This window comes from Salmo salar, chromosome 28 (assembly GCF_965601325.2).
Source record: "Salmo salar chromosome 28, fSalSal1, whole genome shotgun sequence".
NCBI lineage: Eukaryota > Metazoa > Chordata > Actinopteri > Salmoniformes > Salmonidae > Salmo > Salmo salar.
Genome location: NC_138318.1, coordinates 18,246,598 through 18,264,357, shown reverse-complemented (window position 1 = coordinate 18,264,357; position 17,760 = coordinate 18,246,598). Strand labels below are relative to the sequence as shown.

Sequence of the window (17,760 nt, the reverse complement as noted above, 5' to 3'; positions counted from 1 at the left end):
CATAACAGTCCTCCATGTTAACATGCATTTCACACAATTCTTCTGATAATAAAGTCATTATCAGAATTACATAGGTGGGAGTATTGTTTCATGATTCACAGTCATTGTTTGGTATAGATGCTATAGTTGTAGAAAGAGGCACTGACAAACCAGTTAGCTCCTGCTGCAGCCTTCACGGTTAAATATAACACGCTGCAGCGTTGCTTCAATAGTGCTTGAAGGAAAGGAACCCTTTAAAGAAAGAAGTCTGTTGAAGGCCACTTTGAAGAATCAACATTTTATTTACACAAACAAAAAGGTTTTTCAGCATGCATATTCAACATAGAAGAATTTAGGCTATATATAAACGCTTGATTACGCTTTTTTTTTTTTTACTGCACACACCTGGGCACCATAGAAAATGTGCTTAACAGTTAGGAAACTACCTGGAGCCTCTTGGGATTTCAATAACAAAGTTGTAGTAGACATAGCACAAAATAGTTTAAGGAAAATTCTTGAAAATCTGTTGAAGTTACATAAAAACACTTTTCTGACAATTAGAGGAGTTTAGAAAAAGTAACAATGCATATAAAAAATTATTTTCTTTGAGAGACTATAAAAACTAGTCTCGAGCGAAATGGAGAGAAAAAAAAAACAGCTGTTAAAATGGGTCTCATCAGTTGCTTGTTCTATCTATTAGATGGAGGTGTGAATGACATGAGGTCACTGGGGCACATTGACTGTCTCACTCTGTCCATCTGATCAGGGGTGAAGAGCAACATGTCCGACTCAACTGGCTGGAGGAGAGAGAAGAGATTTAGGAGAATGAAGTGGGGACAGCATGGGTCAGTTGATGAATTGAGAAGAATGCATGCCTAATAGTAAAATTACATATTTCAGAACACCAAAGTGAAAAGTGATCCAACACCAAATGCAATCATACTTTATATATGCAAGAAAGAAGGGGGTAAAACAAGGAAGTTAACCTTTGTGGTCCGTGGGGTGAACATTTGTGCCAAACTAGGAAACGCTGTGATGGGAGTGAGGAGGGAATACAAAAATGACATGATTGAAAAAGAAAACAAATCCACCATAAGGAATACAAATATCCAAGTTAAAGCCTATCCAAGCGCCAAAACCCAGGTGCACACACACACACACACACACACACACACACCTTACCTGTGGGAGACAACACTTCCTCCCAAGTGGGCTCTCCAGACTGAGCCATCGGACTCTCCATTTCTATGTCTATCGCCATGGGCGACAGCATCTCCTCAGCAACAGCCACCTCCCGTGGCGACAGGTTGCAGCTTGCTACGGGTTGGAGGTAGCGCTCAAACTCCAACCCCAGAAGACTCTAGTGTATTTAGAGAAAACAATTACCTCTTGCAAGTCATACATTAAGAGACACCTGCTCATCAAACATCTCATTCCTAAATCATGGGCATTAATATGGAGTTGTTCCCCCCTTTGCTGCTATAACAGCCTCCAGGGAAGGCGGTCCACTGGTTTTGGATCATTGCTACAGGGACTTGCTTCCATTCAGCCACAAGAGCATGAGTGAGGTTGGGCACTGATGTTGGGCGATTAGGTCTGGCTCGCTGTCGGCGTTCCAATTCATCCAAAAGGTGTTCGATGGGGGTCGATGTCAGGGCTCTGTGTAGGCCAGTCATGTTCTTCCACACCGATCAACAAACAATTTCTGTATGGACCTCACTTTGTGCACGGGGGCATTGTCATGCTGAAACAGGAAATGGCCTTCCCCAAACTCTTTTTTTAACAAAGTTGGCAGCACAGAACCATCTAGAATGTCATTGTATGCTTCAGTGTTAAGATTTCCCTTCACTGGAACTATGGGGCCAAGCCTGAACCATGAAAAACAGCCCCAGACCATTATTCCTCCTCCACCAAACTTCAATGTTGCCAATATAAATTGGGGCAGGTAGTGTTCTCCCAGCATCCGCCAAACCCAGATTCTTCCATCGGACTGCCAGATTGTGAAACGTGATTCATCACTCCAGAGAACGCGTTTCCACTGCCCCAGAGTCCAATAGCGGAGAGCTTTACACCACTCTTGGTATTGCGCATAATGATCTTAGGCTCGTGTGCGGCTGCTCGGCCATGGAAACCCATTTTATGACGCTCCCGATAAACAGTTCTTGTGCTGACGTTGCTTCCAGAAGCAGTTTGGAACTCGGTAGTGAGTGTTGCAACCGAGGACAGACTATTATTATGTGCTTCAGCACTCAGTGGTCCCGTTCTGTGAGCTTGTGTGGCCTACCACTTTGCGGTTGAGCTTTTGCTGCTCCTAGACATTTCCACTTCACAATAACAGCAATTACAGTTGACCAGGGCAGCTCTAGCAGGGCAGAAATTTGACAAACTGACTTGTTGGAAAGGTGGCATCCTATGATGATACCACGTTGAAAGTCACTCTGCTCTACTGTCAATATTTGTCTATGGAGATTCCATGGCTGTTTGATACATTTTATACTCCGGTCAGCAACAAGTGTGGCTGAAATAGCGGAATCCACTAATTTGAAGGGGTGTACACACACATATATAAACGTCCCTTTATCAGGACCGTCTATCAAAGATAATTCGTAAAAATCCAGATGACTTCCCAGATCTTCATTGTAAAGGGTTTAAACACTGTTTCCCAAGCTTGTTGACTGAACCATATACAATTAATGAACATGCACCTGTGGAACGGTCGTTAAGACACTAACAGCTTATAGACGGTAGGCATTCATCTGCGTGAATGTGCCTTAGGCATGCTGCAAGGAGACATGAGGACTGCAGATGTGGCCAGGGCAATAAATCGCAATGTCCGTACTGTGAGACGCCTAAGACAGCGCTACAGGGAGACAGGACAGACAGCTGATCGTCCTCGCAGTGGCAGACCACGTGTAACAAAACCTGCACAGGATCGGTACATCCGAACATCACACCTGCAGGACAGGTACAGGATGGCAACAACAACTGCCTGAGTTACACCAGGAACGCACAATCCCTCCATCAGTGCTCAGACTGTCTGCAATAGGCTGTAGTGAGGGCTTGTAGGCCTGTTGTAAGGCAGGTCCTCGCCAGACATCACCGGCAACAACATCGCCTACGGGCACAAACCCACCGTCGCTGGACCAGACGGACTGACAAAAAGTGCTCTTCACTGAGGAGTCGCGGTTTTGTCTCACCAGGGGTGATGGTCGGATTCGCGTTTATCATCAAAGGAATGAGCGTTACACCTTGGCCTGTACTCTGGAGCGGGATCGATTTGGAGGGAGGGTCCGTCATGGTCTGGGGCGGTGTGTCACAGCGTCATCGGATTGAGCCGGTTGTCATTGCAGGCAATCTCAACGCTGTGTGATACAGGGAAGACATCCTCCTCCCTCGTGTGAGGGACACATTATTCCATTTCTGTTAGTCACATGTCTGGAACTTGTTCAGTTTCTGTCTCAGTTGTTGAATCTTGTTATGTTCATAAAAATACTTTCACATGTTAAGTTTGCTGAAAATAAACGCAGTTGACAGTGAGAGGACGTTTCTTTTTTTGCTGAGTTTATATACACACACACACCACTATCTCCTTTGCTAAAACGCTTACCTCAGTGATAGAAGCATTTGGAGTCATTGTCACGTCGGCATTATCTGAGACGCTGAGGGAGACCTGGACAGTAGGAGGGGAGGGCAGCAGGCAGGGTGAGGAGAGGGGAGATATTCTGTCCTCGGTAGGTTTTGGCCTGGCTGGGTTGGAGGAGAGGGTGAAGCTCAAGGCAGGGCTCCTGACTGGGGAGAACTCTGCCCCATGGGTGGGAGTGTGGGGCAGTGAGGGCGAGAGGGAAAGCCTTGGTGAGATGGGTAGGCTGATATCGTAGGCCTCTAAATCTTCTTCTCTGTCCTGGAGTGAGTGAGAGGATAGGCTTAGGTGGATAGCCACAGTGCTGCTCACTTCAGGCACGGCCAGGAGCTCCGATTGGTTGGGCTCCTCTGTAGCCAACACCGATTGGCTAAAGGCTTCTTGGGGCATTTCGTCATTGGTCAGCTGTTGTGTGTTGGATGGCGATTGGCTCATTTTCTCAGACTCACAGCTCTCAATGTGCTCCTCATGATAAACAGTGGGCTCTGTAACAACCTCTGATTGGTCACAAGTTTCCTGCATGCTCTCGGGCTCTGGTTGGTCAGGAGTGACTTCATTCTGGACCGAGACTAGCTCTGGTTGGTTGCTGGGGCCTTCCTCTGACTGGGCGTCTATCAAAGCTTCTTTGACTGGTGAGAAGCAGAGAGAGACTCTGGTGGGGCTATTCTGAGCGGGGGCCAGGGTGCAGAGTGGGGTGGCATCAAACTGACTTGTAGGGGAGAGCCTGGAGCAGGCAGGGGTGAGCCTGGAGCGAGCAGGGGTGAGGGTGGAGCGAGCAGGGGTGAGGGTGGAGCGAGCAGGGGTGGGGGTGGAGCGAGCAGGGGTGGAGCGAGCAGGGGTGGAGCGAGCAGGGGTGGAGCGAGCAGGGGTGGAGCGAGCAGGGGTGGAGCGAGCAGGGGTGGAGCGAGCAGGGGTGGAGCGAGCAGGGGTGGAGCGAGCAGGGGTGAGGGTGGAGCGAGCAGGGGTGAGGGTGGAGCGAGCAGGGGTGAGGGTGGAGCGAGCAGGGGTGAGGGTGGAGCGAGCAGGGGTGAGGCGGGGGAGAGTAGAGGGCTGTGCAGCTGCAGCAGCGTTGGAGTGGCGGGTTCTGACGGGGGTGGAGAACTTGGTGACAGAGCAGGGAGAAGCCTGTGGCGGCCTGGTAGCTACACGGGTTGATCTCCTCACAGACCCTAGAAAAGACAGAGACAATACAGCAGTCAGTCAATTCCCAACTCCCTCACTAGTTGGTACCTCTAACACTGACAGAGGGCGATGTCAGCGGTCTTCCAGGCCCGAGCAAACCCTCCGTCCTTTCAGCCTGCCATTCTATGCATCTTCCTCTGCCTCCATCCATATCTCTGTGCATCACAGCAGTTGAGGGGAAGCGTGGGTAAAGAACAGCAGAGGTATGACTCTCACCTGTGAGTTTGGCGGGACTCTCCACCTGGAAGAAGCCTCCCTGGAACACCACCACAGGTGACTCTGGGGCCAAGGTCTCTGCCTGGGGGTCCTGAGGAGCTTGAGCAGGGTCGTCCACAGCACTGCCTGGCCCTGCGGCCTGGACTGCCTTCTCTGCCTCTGCAGCCAGCTGCTTGACCTTAATAGCAGCCTTGATGGCAGCCAGACGAGACTTGGCGGCAGCACCACCGACAGGCTTAGCCACCAGAGCAGAGGCCGGCTTCTTGACCACCTTCCTCTGTCGTGGTGGGGGCTTTCTCTCCTCCTGCCAACCCTTAGACTCCGCTTCCTTCAGAGCACCAAACTTCTTGTTCACGTCTTCTACCTGAAAGAGGAAGAGTCGAACAAGGTGAGCGAGGAAAGAAGAGGGGGTACCTTTTTAGAAAGCTTGCATCCACATTTTCAACCTTTTAGAATGCTGTACCGATCTAGGTGGTAATTCTTCCTAGAGGTAGCTAGTATAGTTTAGACTTAGTATTAACAGTCAAGCATATGCAGACTAACCACCCGTGTCTGTTCATCTAATTCTACACACAGTAGTAGACCACGTCCTCCTAGTCACTAACCCACCTGGTAGTAGACCACGTCCTCCTAGTCACTAACCCACCTGGTAGTAGACCACGTCCTCCTAGTCACTAACCCACCTGGTAGTAGACCACGTCCTCCTAGTCACTAACCCACCTGGTAGTAGACCACGTCCTCCTAGTCACTAACCCACCTGGTAGTAGACCACGTCCTCCTAGTCACTAACCCACCTGGTAGTAGACCACGTCCTCCTAGTCACTAACCCACCTGGTAGTAGACCACGTCCTCCTAGTCACTAACCCACCTGGTAGTAGACCACGTCCTCCTAGTCACTAACCCACCTGGTAGTAGACCACGTCCTCCTAGTCACTAACCCACCTGGTAGTAGACCACGTCCTCCTAGTCACTAACCCACCTGGTAGTAGACCACGTCCTCCTAGTCACTAACCCACCTGGTAGTAGACCACGTCCTCCTAGTCACTAACCCACCTGGTAGAAGACCACGTCCTCCTAGTCACTAACCCACCTGGTAGAAGACCATGTCCCAGAAGCCTTGCAAGTCGGTGCATGTGGTGATTTTCTCTCCTCTGCCAAGCTCACAGTCATCCACCAGGCCAGAGAACTGACCAAACCTCTCCTTCATCAGCAGCCTGGCCTGGCCCACCGCAGTACGCATACGGTCACGCACTTCACAAAGGGATGGATATAAACATTGAGGAAATGTTGTAGGATGCATTTCACTGATAGAAATCCAAATCAACCACTTAATATGGTTAAAACACATGAAGTCACTCACTCTCTTCAGGGATAGAGGTATCATCCACCCTGGGCTCCCACTGCTGACAAAATGCTGTCAGTCTCTTGGTCTCACTGACCACCACCAACCTGACAGACACAGACATTCACATATCACATAATACAACACTTGTCTAGGTCAGGAACTTCACTGTTGACTTGGTTTCATATAATATGCATGATAGTTTGTCAGCTAAAATGTAACCCTCACCTAAAGTAGGGCACATCATGCTCTGGTTCCTGGGGACACTGAGGGGCCAGAGTAGGAGAAGGCGGGGATTGAACAGGGGACTTGGCAGGAGAGGGAGCACTGAGCTCCATTTTGGGCACCAAGTCAGAGAGCCAGAGTGGCACAGGTGGTAGTACAAAGGCAGGGACACTGCAGAGAGGAGGATGAAGATTTAAAACAGAAAACGTCAATACGTTTTCAGTAAGAAATGACAGCCAGTCATATTTTAATAAACAGTAACAGTATATCAACCAGGTTTTCAAACCCCAGTTGAAAAAAAATGCATCTGTAATGCACCTAATAAATATTACAAGGGAATCTAAAATATGTTAGAGGGATACAGACTGATCAAAGAAGAGTGGAGAAACCCACAATGTGTTACCTGGGTTTGAAGAAGGAGTCTGCAGAGCGGGGGGTGAGAGGGGTGGGCTTGAACCTGGACAGGCCTGCTGGGGCCTGGAACACAAAGCCCTGAGGAGCGAAGGAGGATGGGGGAGGGGCTGGAGGGGGGAGGGAGGAAGCCTGGGCTGGGACAGCTTCTGGATCAGCAGGGGCAGGGTCTTCTACCATCTTCTCCTCCTTTACACTGGGGGGTGGGGGACTGGCAGCCCTGGGCTCCTCTGTCTTTCTCACTTTTACAGCAGCTTGCTTATTGCTTTCAGTATTTCCTGAAGAGAATGTAAAAATGTACTTTTTTTCCCCATGCAGAAATAACATGGGGGAAACCACAAAATGTTGTAGAGGAATAATGCATATGACGCGTGGGATGTCAGCTGCCAATGCTCACCCCTGGTGTTCCTCCCTCTGCCAACAGGTGGTGCTGCATACTGCTTGGTATTTGATCTGGTCTTGGGAGCTGCAGCAGGTTTGTCCTTTGCCACAGGGGCCACAGAGACCAGAGGCCTGTTAGCTGACCTTGTGGATGGGGCTCTGACTACTGGTTCATCTGCAGGAAAGTGGAAAAAGAACAGTTACATTACAAGTCAAGGATATGTTTATCGGGGTTAAATAATTGGCTAAACAAAAGGCTTTTGGGGCGTAATGTATAGAACAGTTGACAGATTATTGTCATGGTTAGGGGTGTTACCTATAGTGATCTTGGTTCTCCTGGTTGACCTGACCACAGCTGGTTCAACTAAGACAGAACCACGTCAAGTTAAGGGGTTAGCAGTCAGTACATACAGGTGTTGAATTAAGCACACCATTCAAATGATTATTTAGGGTAGGAAAATTGTTTGAGTTAAAGTGGGGGTAAAAAAAACAACACAAAAAACAACCTTTTCTTGAAGCAGGGACAGTGTCAATAGTCTGTGGTGCCTAGGCCAATGGAACAGAGAAAATACAGCATTTTGTCAATTATATGGTTATTCCAAAAAGCTGCTATTATAGTTATTGACTAAATAATCTAACAGAAAATCTTATATAAAAGATGTGTGCAGAACAAAATGCAGACTTGGTAGGGGAATTTTTTTATTCACCTGGGGGGCTTGCTGCCTCATGGTTGAGCGCGTCACTCTGGTGGATTGGGGCTGGACCACTGTCGTTGTTGCCTGGTAGGAGGAAAAGGCAAGGCTCCGTTATGACAACGTAACACCACTAAATCCTTGCTTATACCTGGTGCTAACTGGCATCCTTTGTCCTGATCTTGTCCACAATCGGATTGTTACCACATTTTCAAGTGTGTTTACACATGGTAGTAAAATGTCTCATCCAGCCACTGTGTCCACATTGTGACCAGATTTCCTGGTCCCTCCCTGTATGCAAATGTAACAGATATTCTTTCAAAAATAATATTTATTTTAAAACATATTGCTGTCATAAGTCAATTGTGCCAGCTGTCAATGATTGAAGGTAGGATAATGAGGATTTAAAATGGTGTCATTGTCCATATTGATCTACACTTGAGAGATACACAGACAATGCGTGCCGGACTACTTCCAGTGGTAGTCAGGAAGATCTGATCAAAAGCAGCCCACAATGTGTCTTTTGATCGTCTACACCAGTCGACAAATATTGGCACAATCAGGATGGACACAATCAGAACAAAGGACGCATGTTAGCACCAGGTATAAACGTGGCTTAAGAACACCAGTTCTGTTCTTATGTCAGTGTAGGCTCCTCAGAGGAGAACGGGAAATTTCATAAAAACAGTGGGAAAAAAAATAAAATAAAGATAATTTTTTAGATAAAACTATACTAAATATAGTCACGTCACCAAATATTTGATTAAAACACACAGTTTTGCAACAAAGGTCTACAGTAGCCTCAACACCATGGTGTAGCCGAAGGACAGTTTCCATCCTCCTCTGGTACATTGACTTCAATACAAAACCTAGGAGGCTCATGGTTCTCACCCCCTTCCACAGACTTCCACAGTAATTTTGACAACTTCCGGAGGACGTCCTCCAACCTATCAGAGCTCTTGCAGTATGAAGTTTTGTCGACGCAATCAAAGGAGAGAATTAATCTAGTACTGAAAGCATAAGCTATAGCTAGCTAGCACTGCAGTGCATAACATGTGGTAAATAGTTGCCTCAAAGAGAGAGAACAACAATAGTTGAACAGTTTAACAAATTGATTTCTTCCAAAATTAAGGAGAAGCGAGAGAACGACAGCACTAGCTACAGTGGCTTGCGAAAGTATTCATCTCCTTGGCGACGAATATGAAGTGAGGGCCAGCCAACGAGAGCATACAGGTTGCAGTGGTGGGTAGTATATGGGGCTTTGATGACAAAACGGATGGCACTGTGATAGACTACATCCAGTGTGCTGAGTAGTGTTGGAGGCTATTTTGTAAATGATATTGCCAAAGTCAAGGATCGGTAGGCCAGTCAGTTTTACAAGGGTATGTTTGGCAGCATGAGTGAAGGAGGCTTTGTTGCGAAATGAAAGCAGATTCTAGATTTAATTTTGGATTGGAGATGCTTAATGTGAGTCTGGAAGGAGAGTTTACAGTCTAACCAGACACCTAGGTATTTGTAGTTGTCCACATACTCCAAGTCAGAACCGTCCAGAGTAGTGCTGCTTGTCAGGCGGACAGCAAATCGGTTGAAAAGCATGCATTTAGTTTTTAAAAGCAGCAATTAAAAGCAGTTGGAGGCCACGGAAGGTGCGTTGTATGGCATTGAAGCTCGTTTGGAGGTTAGTTAACACAGTGTCCAAAGAAGTGCCAGATGTATACAGAATGGTGTCGTCTGTGTAGAGGTGGATCAGAGAATCACCAGCAGCAAGAGCGTCATCATTAATATATACAGAGAAAAGAGTCGGCCCGATAATTGAACCCTGTGGCACCCCCATAGAGACTGCCAGAGGTCCGGACAACAGGCCCTCCGATTTGACACACTGAACTCTTGTCTGAGAAGTAGTTGGTGAACCAGGCGAGGCAGTCATTTGAGAAACCAAGGCTGTTGAGTCTGCCGATAAGATTGTGGTGATTGACAGAGTCGAAAGCCTTGACCAGGTCGATGAAGACGGCTGCACAGTGTCTTTTATTGATGGCGGTTATGATATCGTTTAGGACCTTGAGCGTGGCTGAGGTGCACCCATGACCAGCTCGGAAACCAGATTGCATAGTGGAGAAGGTACAGTGGGATTCGAAATGGTCGGTGATCTGTTTGTTAACTTGGCTTTCGAAGATTTTAGAAAGGCAGGGCAGCATGGATATAGGTCTATAACAGTTTGGGTCTAGAGTGGCACCCCCTTTGAAGAGGGGGATGACCACAGCAGCTTTCCAATCTCTGGGGATCTCAGACGATACGAAAGAGGTTGACCAGGCTAGTAATAGGGGTTGTAACAATTGCGGCGGATAATTTTAGAAAGAGGGTCCAGATTGTCTAGCCCAGCTGATTTGTAAGGATCCACATTTTGCAGCTCTTTCCGAACATCAACTGTCTGGATTTGGGTGAAGGAGAAGCGGGGGGGGCTTGGGCAAGTTGCTGCAGGGGGTGCAGAGCTGTTGGCCGGGGTAGGGTAGCCAGGTGGAAAGCATGGCCAGCCGTAGAAAAATGCTTATTGAAATAATCAATTATCGTAGATTTATCGTGGTGACAGCGTTTCCTAGCCTCAGTGCAGTGGGCAGCTGGGAGGAGGTACTCTTATTCTCTATGGACTTCAGTGTCCCAGAACTTTTTGGAGTTTGTGCTACAGGATGCACATTTCTGTTAGAAAAAGCTAGCCTTTGCTTTCTTAACTAACTGACTGTGTATACTAGTTCCTAACTTCCCTGAAAAGTTGCGTATCGCGGGGGCTATCCGATGCTAATGCAGAAGACCAGCACAAAAACATCCTGTGGCTAAGGGCAGTCAAGTCTGGGGTGAACAAAGGGCTATATCTGTTCTTAGTTCTACCTTTTTTGAATGGGCATGCTTATTTAAGATGGTGAGGAAAGCACTTTAAAAGAGCAACCAGGCATCCTCTACTGACGGGATGAGGTAAATATCCTTCCAGGATACCCGGGCCAGGTCGATTAGAAAGGCCTGCTCGATTAAGTGTTTCAGGGAGCGTTTGACAGTGAAGAGGGGTGGTCGTTTGACCGCAGACCCATTACGGACGCAGGCAATGAGGCAGTGATCGCTGAGATCCTGGTTGAAGACAGCAGAGGTGTATTTTATTTAGAGGGCAAATTGGTCAGGATGATATCTAAGAGGGTGCCCATGGTTACAGATTTAGGGTTGTACCTGCTAGGTTCCTTGATAATTTGAGATTGAGGGCATCTAGTTTAGATTGTTGGACGGCCAGGGTGTTAAGCATATCCCAGTTTAGGTCACCTAACACTAAGAGTTCTGAAGATAGATGGGGGGCAATCAATTCACATATGGTGTCCAGGGCACAGCTGGGGGCTGAGGGGGGTCTATAACAGGCGGCAACATTGAGAGACTTGTTTCTGGAAAGGTGGATTTTTAAAAAGTAGAAGCTCGAATTGTTTGGGCAAACAGACCTGGTCAGTATGACATAACTCTGCAGGCTAACTCCGCCCCACTTTGGCAGTTCTACCTTGTCGGAAAATGTTGTAGTTGGCGATGGAAATTTCTGGATTTTTGGTGGCCTTCCTAAGCCAGGATTCAGACATGGCTAGGACATCAGGGTTGGTGAAGTGAGCTAAAGCAGTGAATAAAACAAACTTAGGGAGGAGGCTTCTGATGTTAACATGCATGAAACCAAGGCTTTTACGATTACAAAAGTCAGCAAATTAACCTCTACATCACCGGAGGAGTAGGCTAAGGGTACGGCTAAAGGCTATAAGAACTGGTCGTCTCGTGCGTTCGGAACAGAGTAAAAGGAGCAGGTTTCTGGGCGCAGAAGAATAGATTCAAGGCTTAACGTACAGACAAGGGTATGGTAGGATGCGAGTACAGTGGAGGTAAACCTAGGCATTGAGTGACGATGAGAGGTTGTGTCTCTAGAGGCACCAGTTAAGCCTGATGAGGTCACCGCATGTGTGAGGGGTGGGACAAAGGGGCTATCTAAGGCATATTGGGCAGTGAAATAAGACAAATCACTAACCAAAACAGCAATAGACAAGGCATATTGACATTAGGGAGAGGCATGTGTAGCCAAGTGATCATAGGGTCCGATGAGTAGCAATAGGTGAGTCAGGGAGCCGATTCAGTAGTCGCTACTACGCTAGGCGAGCTGGAGACGCAGCAATTCAGACAGCTAGCGGGCCGGGGCTAGCAGATAGGCCTTTGGAGTCCTCGCAACGAAAGGGCCTGTTGAAACCACCTTGGACGATTATGTCGGCAGACCAGTCGTGATGGATCGGCGGGGCTCCGTGTCGGCAGATATGCTCTGGGTTGATATCGTGCTGTGCAGATTGGCAGGTATTGACCGAGCTGAGGCTGGCTCGTGTCCGAGTTAACGGTGAAGACTGCTAGCAGTTGCTAACTGACTACTAGCTAGTTAGCTGGCTAGCTTCTGATTGGGGTACCGGTTCCAAAGCATAAAAAGATGGGCTCCGTACCACACAGGGTGAGGCAGGTTGCAGGAGAGTATAATCAGTCCGTAGATGGAAAGTGAGACTAAAATATATACCGGGGGGGGTGAGGAAAACGATATTTACACGGGACAGGACGGGACAAGACAGATGATGCTGCCACCCCGCTTCACTGTGGGGATGGTGATCTCGGGGTGAAGAGGTGTTGGGTTTGCGCCAGACATACAGTGGGGGAAAAAAGTATTTGATCCCCTGCTGATTTTGTACGTTTGTCCACTTACAAAGAAATGATCAGTCTATCATTTTAATGGTAGGTTTATATGAACAGTGAGAAACAGAATAACAAAAAAATCCAGAAAAACGCATTTCAAAAATGTTATAAATCGATTTGCATTTTAATGAGGGAAATAAGTATTTGACCCCTCTGCAAAACATGACTTAGTACTTGGTGGCAAAACCCTTGTTGGCAATCAGAGGTCAGACATTTCTTGTAGTTGGCCACCAAGTTTGCACACATCTCAGGAGGGATTTTGTCCCACTCCTCTTCGCAGATCTTCTCCAAGTCATTAAGGTTTCGAGGCTGACGTTTGGCAACTCCAACCTTCAGCTCCCTCCACAGATTTTCTATGGGATTAAGGTCTGGAGAGTGGCTAGGCCACTCCAGGACCTTAATGTGCTTCTTCTTGAGCCACTCCTTTGTTGCCTTGGCTGTGTGTTTTGGGTCATTGTCATGCTAGAATACCCATCCACGACCCATTTTCAATGCCCTGGCAGAGGGAAGGGGGTTCTCACCCAAGATTTGACAATACATGGCCCCGTCAAATGATGCAGTGAAGTTGTCCTGTCCCCTTAGCAGAAAAACACCCCCAAAGCATAATCTTTCCACCTCCATGTTTGACGGTGGGGATGGTGTTCTTGGGGTCATAGGCAGCATTCCTCCTCCTCCAAACACGGCGAGTTGAGGTGATGCCAAAGAGCTCCATTTTGGTCTCATCTGACCACAACACTTTCACCCAGTTGTCCTCTGAATCATTCAGATGTTCATTGGCAAACAGACGGGCATGTATATGTGCTTTCTTGAGCAGGGGGACCTTGCGGGCGCTGCAGGATTTCAGTCCTTCACGGCATAGTGTGTTACCAATTGTTTTCTTGGTGACTATGGTCCCAGCTGCCTTGAGATCATTGACAAGATCCTCCCGTGTAGTTCTGGGCTGATTCCTCACCGTTCTCATGATCATTGCAACTCCACGAGGTGAGATCTTGCATGGAGCCCCAGGCCAAGGGATATTGACAGTTCTTTTGTGTTTCTTCCATTTGCGAATAATCGCACCAACTGTTGTCACCTTCTCACCAAGCTGCTGGGCGATGGTCTTGTAGCCCATTCCAGCCTTGTGTAGGTCTACAATCTTGTCCCTGACATCCTTGGAGAGCTCTTTGGTCTTGGCCATGGTGGAGAGTTTGGAATCTGATTGATTGATTGCTTCTGTGGACAGGTGTCTTTTATACAGGTAACAAGCTGCGGTTCGGAGCACTCCCTTTAAGAGTCTAATCTCAACTCGTTACCTGTAAATAAGACACCTGGGAGCCAGAAATCTTTGATTGAGAGGGGGTCAAATACTTATTTCCCTCATTAAAATACAAATCCATTTATAACATTTTTGACACGCGTTTTTCTCTATATTTTTGTTGTTATTCTGTCTGTCACTGTTCAAGTAAACCTACCATTAAAATTATAGACTGATCATTTCTTTGTCAGTGGGCAAACGTACAAAATCAGCAGGGGATCAAATACTTTTCCCCCCCACTGTAGTGTTTTCCTTAATGGCCAAAAAGCTCAATTTTAATCTCATCTGACCGGAGTACCTTCTTCCATATGTTTGGGGAGTCTCCCACATGCCTTTTGGCGAACACCAAACGTTTTCGCTTATTTTTTCTTTAAGCAATGGCTTTTCTTCTGGCCACACTTCCATAAAGCCCAGCTCTGTGGAGTGTACAGCTTAAAGTGGTCCTATGGACAGATGCTCCACAGCGAAGATTAGAGTTTTGCAACTCCTTCAGGGTCATCTTTGGTCTCTTTGTTGCGCCTTCTGATTAATGCCCTCATTGCCTGGTCCGTGAGTTTTTGTGGGCTGCCCGCCCTCCCTTGGCAGGTTTGTTGTGGTGCCATATTCTTTCCATTTAACAATGGATTTAATGGTTCTCCGTGGGATGTTCAATGGGTTTTTTTTATAACCCAACCCTGATCTGTACTCCACAACTTTGTCCCTGACCTGTTTGGAGAGCTCCTTGGTCTTCATAGGGCTGCTTGCTTGGTGGTGCCCCTTGCTCAGTGGTGTTGCAGACTCAGGGGCCTTTCAGAACACACAATATACACACAATTTTTTTCTCCACTTTCACTTACCTAGCTAGCAAATGTTACCTAGCTAGTTTAGCCTACTCAAACAGAAATGGATGCCATGTTTACAGGCTATCCAACACGAACTCCTCCAAGTCAACGTAAGCTTTTGGTTTTATTAATTTATTGCCACCGTGGCCTGCCAGTGTAACTGCTAAACTGCACGATTGTAGCAGGTTTATTAACGTGTTAGTTCTAGTAGCTAACTATGTTGACTGACAATAGGGGACAATGATGTAAGCCGTGTGTAGCAGTTAGCGGTTATGGTATGGAAAGGTTTTTTCGACCTGGTCACAGACAGCTGTTGTATTGTGCACTGAAGTCCACAAGCAAAGGGAAAAGGTGAGAGGAGAGCATATAGCTGCCGAAGGAATTAGACAATGAGCAAATTATTACGCTGTTTGTATATGGCTGCTATGAAAGTGAACTGTGTTTGCGGTGATCAGGAGTGTATTCATTGCGCCGATTCCGTTTAAAACGTTTCTTTAAGGACGCAAACAGAACAAATCAGGGATAAACCCACCCTGAATTTGTCCAATATAAACTTGTTTGCAACGGTTGGACTAATGATTACACCCCAGATCAGCTAGATACAGGCACGTGGCAAGGAGGTATTGAATGTGTCACTGTCTGAATTACTCAATTTTCTCCCGACCTGCTGTAGCAACCTCATGATGGGTATATGGAAAATTGTATTATCAGGTTGTAGCCTAAACCTATCAATTTTACATTGAGCTGGGTGAATGGAATATGAACGACAGTCATCCAATATGATGTAATAGAAATAAGGCCAAGCGCATAAGAAAAATTGTCCTCCCTCAACTTAAAACGGCACCAACCGCCACTGTCTTATATCCCTATGAGTTTTGAGCACACCAAGTTCACCCCCTGGTGATGAGTCAAGTACATCATCAACTCAACGATTGAACGATGACTCCCAAGGACGAAGGATATAATATCTATAGATATGTCAGCCGTATACAGACTCAGTGTTAAACTGTGCCCCCTCACCATGGCTTTGGTTGTGGCAGCTGGGGCCTGAGGTAGAGGGGCCAGGGGCTGGGGCCGGTACAGCCCAACCTTAAACACCCCCTTCTTCTCCCTTGCCCTCTTCTCTTTCTCCTTCACAAGCTCCTTATTCTCTTTGTAGCGTGCAAGCTTTTTAATTCGCTCCTCCACTGCAGTGTCTGAGAAAAAGAATGAGGGAGTTGGAGAGAAAATAGATCAGTGTGGGATTACATAATATTAGTGGGCGTGGAGGATGAAGAGGCATGAGGGCGAAATTGGCTCAGGCGCATTTTTTTTGACACCACAGTTTCAGAGAAGAAAATATTCAAGCCAGCTAACCTGACTACAGTAACGTTACCTAGAGAATACTGTTAGGTAGCTAAATAAGTGATCCACGAATACACAACAAAAGCACACAAAAACTCACTTTTCACTTGCTTTGCATTCGGTGCTTTTTCCTGAATTACTGACAGATGTTCTGCAACAGATATGTCCAGTTGAGAGCATTCCAGTTCGGGGAGCTTGTCAAGCTGCCTGCGGCTGTTCAGGGCCTTGTCTCGGTTCTCCTTCTGGGACTGCGACCGTCTCCGAGACATCTTCACCCGCAGCATGTCCACACTGGTGTCACGCTGACGCATGTGGCCGAAACGAGCTTCCATGGAGTCCATGATCCTGTGACAAATATACATACAATGCATGAAACTACTAGTTACTAACACGTTTTACAGACAAATACATATTGATTATCGTGTGGCTGTATATTTAGAAGTTAGTTAGCAAGCGATGAGCCAAACAAACTAGCTGGCTAGCTTACTAGCAGCAGTCACATTTTGTCACTGACGCTTAATATGCTCTACCTAGTTATGAGAAATATTAATCAACCTAGGATTTATCAATGTGTACTCTTACCTGTTGAAAAGGTAATTATTATTGGTGATTTCCAAGTTCTAGCAGTCCAACTATCTAGCAACCTTTATGGATGGAAGTACTCGGATAAACGACTTCCAAGTTAGCTAGCTAACTAAAAATAACAACAATATGGCGGGTCAGTTTTGAAAATTCAGCCGTTCGACGCTGATTGGCTAATTATAAATTTCCGGTCAGGGGCGTCGCGCTGATAGGCTAGAGATTTCGAAGTTGTTCTTCTGTACTTTGAAATGTGTGTTCATTGATTATAGGCGAAGAAAACACAAATAAAAAAGATACAACTGTAAGTACCTTGGCGGGTTATTATTCTCATTTAATGTAGTTAACATAAAGGTTATTCTATGTCCTATGGAATTTGACTGTTTCTCACACTCATCTCTCCACTTTGCTAATTTCAAAATTCACCTTGTAATGTGATATCATAGCCTAATCTCAACACACAGCAGACAACTAAAGAGCGGCCCTAGTGTCATCAGCAGGAGACCCACGCAGTGTTGCCAACTCCTCAGTAAGGAAAGTAGCTATTGGCTGTCCTAAAAGTCGCTAGAAGTTGCTAAATGACGTCATCACCCAATTTGCATAATTTACCATGTGCATGTAATTGTGATGGAGCTGTAGGAGAGAGGAATAACGTCGTGGGAGAGACAAAAAGTGAGTAAAAAACACCCTAAATATGTTTAGAACTACAAATGAACTTTCTTCTGTCAATTCTTGTTTTTTTTTTATGTCACAATTCCAACCCTCCTTTATCCGGGCTTGAGACTGGCAGAAGTGACCCAAAAGAGACACTCTGGCGGGGTTACTTAGTTTTTAATTTAATTTTTAATTTAATTTAATTTGTTTTTTAGTTTAGTTATCTTAATTTGGTTTGGTTTTTAACCTTATGGTCCACT

The 17,760-nt window shown here is 46.5% G+C and overlaps 1 protein-coding gene across 1 annotated transcript; it reads right to left on the bottom strand.

Moving 5' to 3' along the window:
• Positions 1–261: 261 nt before the first annotated feature.
• On the bottom strand, positions 262–17,018 carry LOC106589585 (disks large-associated protein 5). Its single transcript, XM_014179731.3, has 16 exons — positions 16,850–17,018; positions 16,368–16,612; positions 15,944–16,119; positions 8,084–8,155; positions 7,883–7,922; positions 7,693–7,740; positions 7,393–7,551; positions 6,988–7,273; positions 6,588–6,755; positions 6,378–6,466; positions 6,108–6,268; positions 5,018–5,381; positions 3,587–4,788; positions 1,162–1,339; positions 966–1,009; positions 262–776 (listed from the first exon to the last, which is right to left on the bottom strand). Exons 2-16 carry the CDS (start codon positions 16,606–16,608, stop codon positions 669–671), a joined length of 3,336 nt encoding a protein of 1,111 aa, XP_014035206.2. The 5' UTR covers positions 16,609–16,612; positions 16,850–17,018; the 3' UTR covers positions 262–668.
• Between the last annotated feature and the right edge of the window lie 742 nt (positions 17,019–17,760).

Bases quoted from the DNA above. Each gene is read 5' to 3' on its own strand.
- LOC106589585 (XM_014179731.3), bottom strand. From the start codon at position 16,608: ATGGACTCCATGGAAGCTCGTTTCGGCCACATGCGTCAGCGTGACACC. The intron at 7,923-8,083 runs GTGAATAAAAAA...CCATTGGCCTAG, and splicing joins TGAGGCAGCAAGCCCCCCAG to GCACCACAGACTATTGACAC. The intron at 1,010-1,161 runs GTAAGGTGTGTG...CTCCCATCACAG, and splicing joins GGAAGTGTTGTCTCCCACAG to CGTTTCCTAGTTTGGCACAA.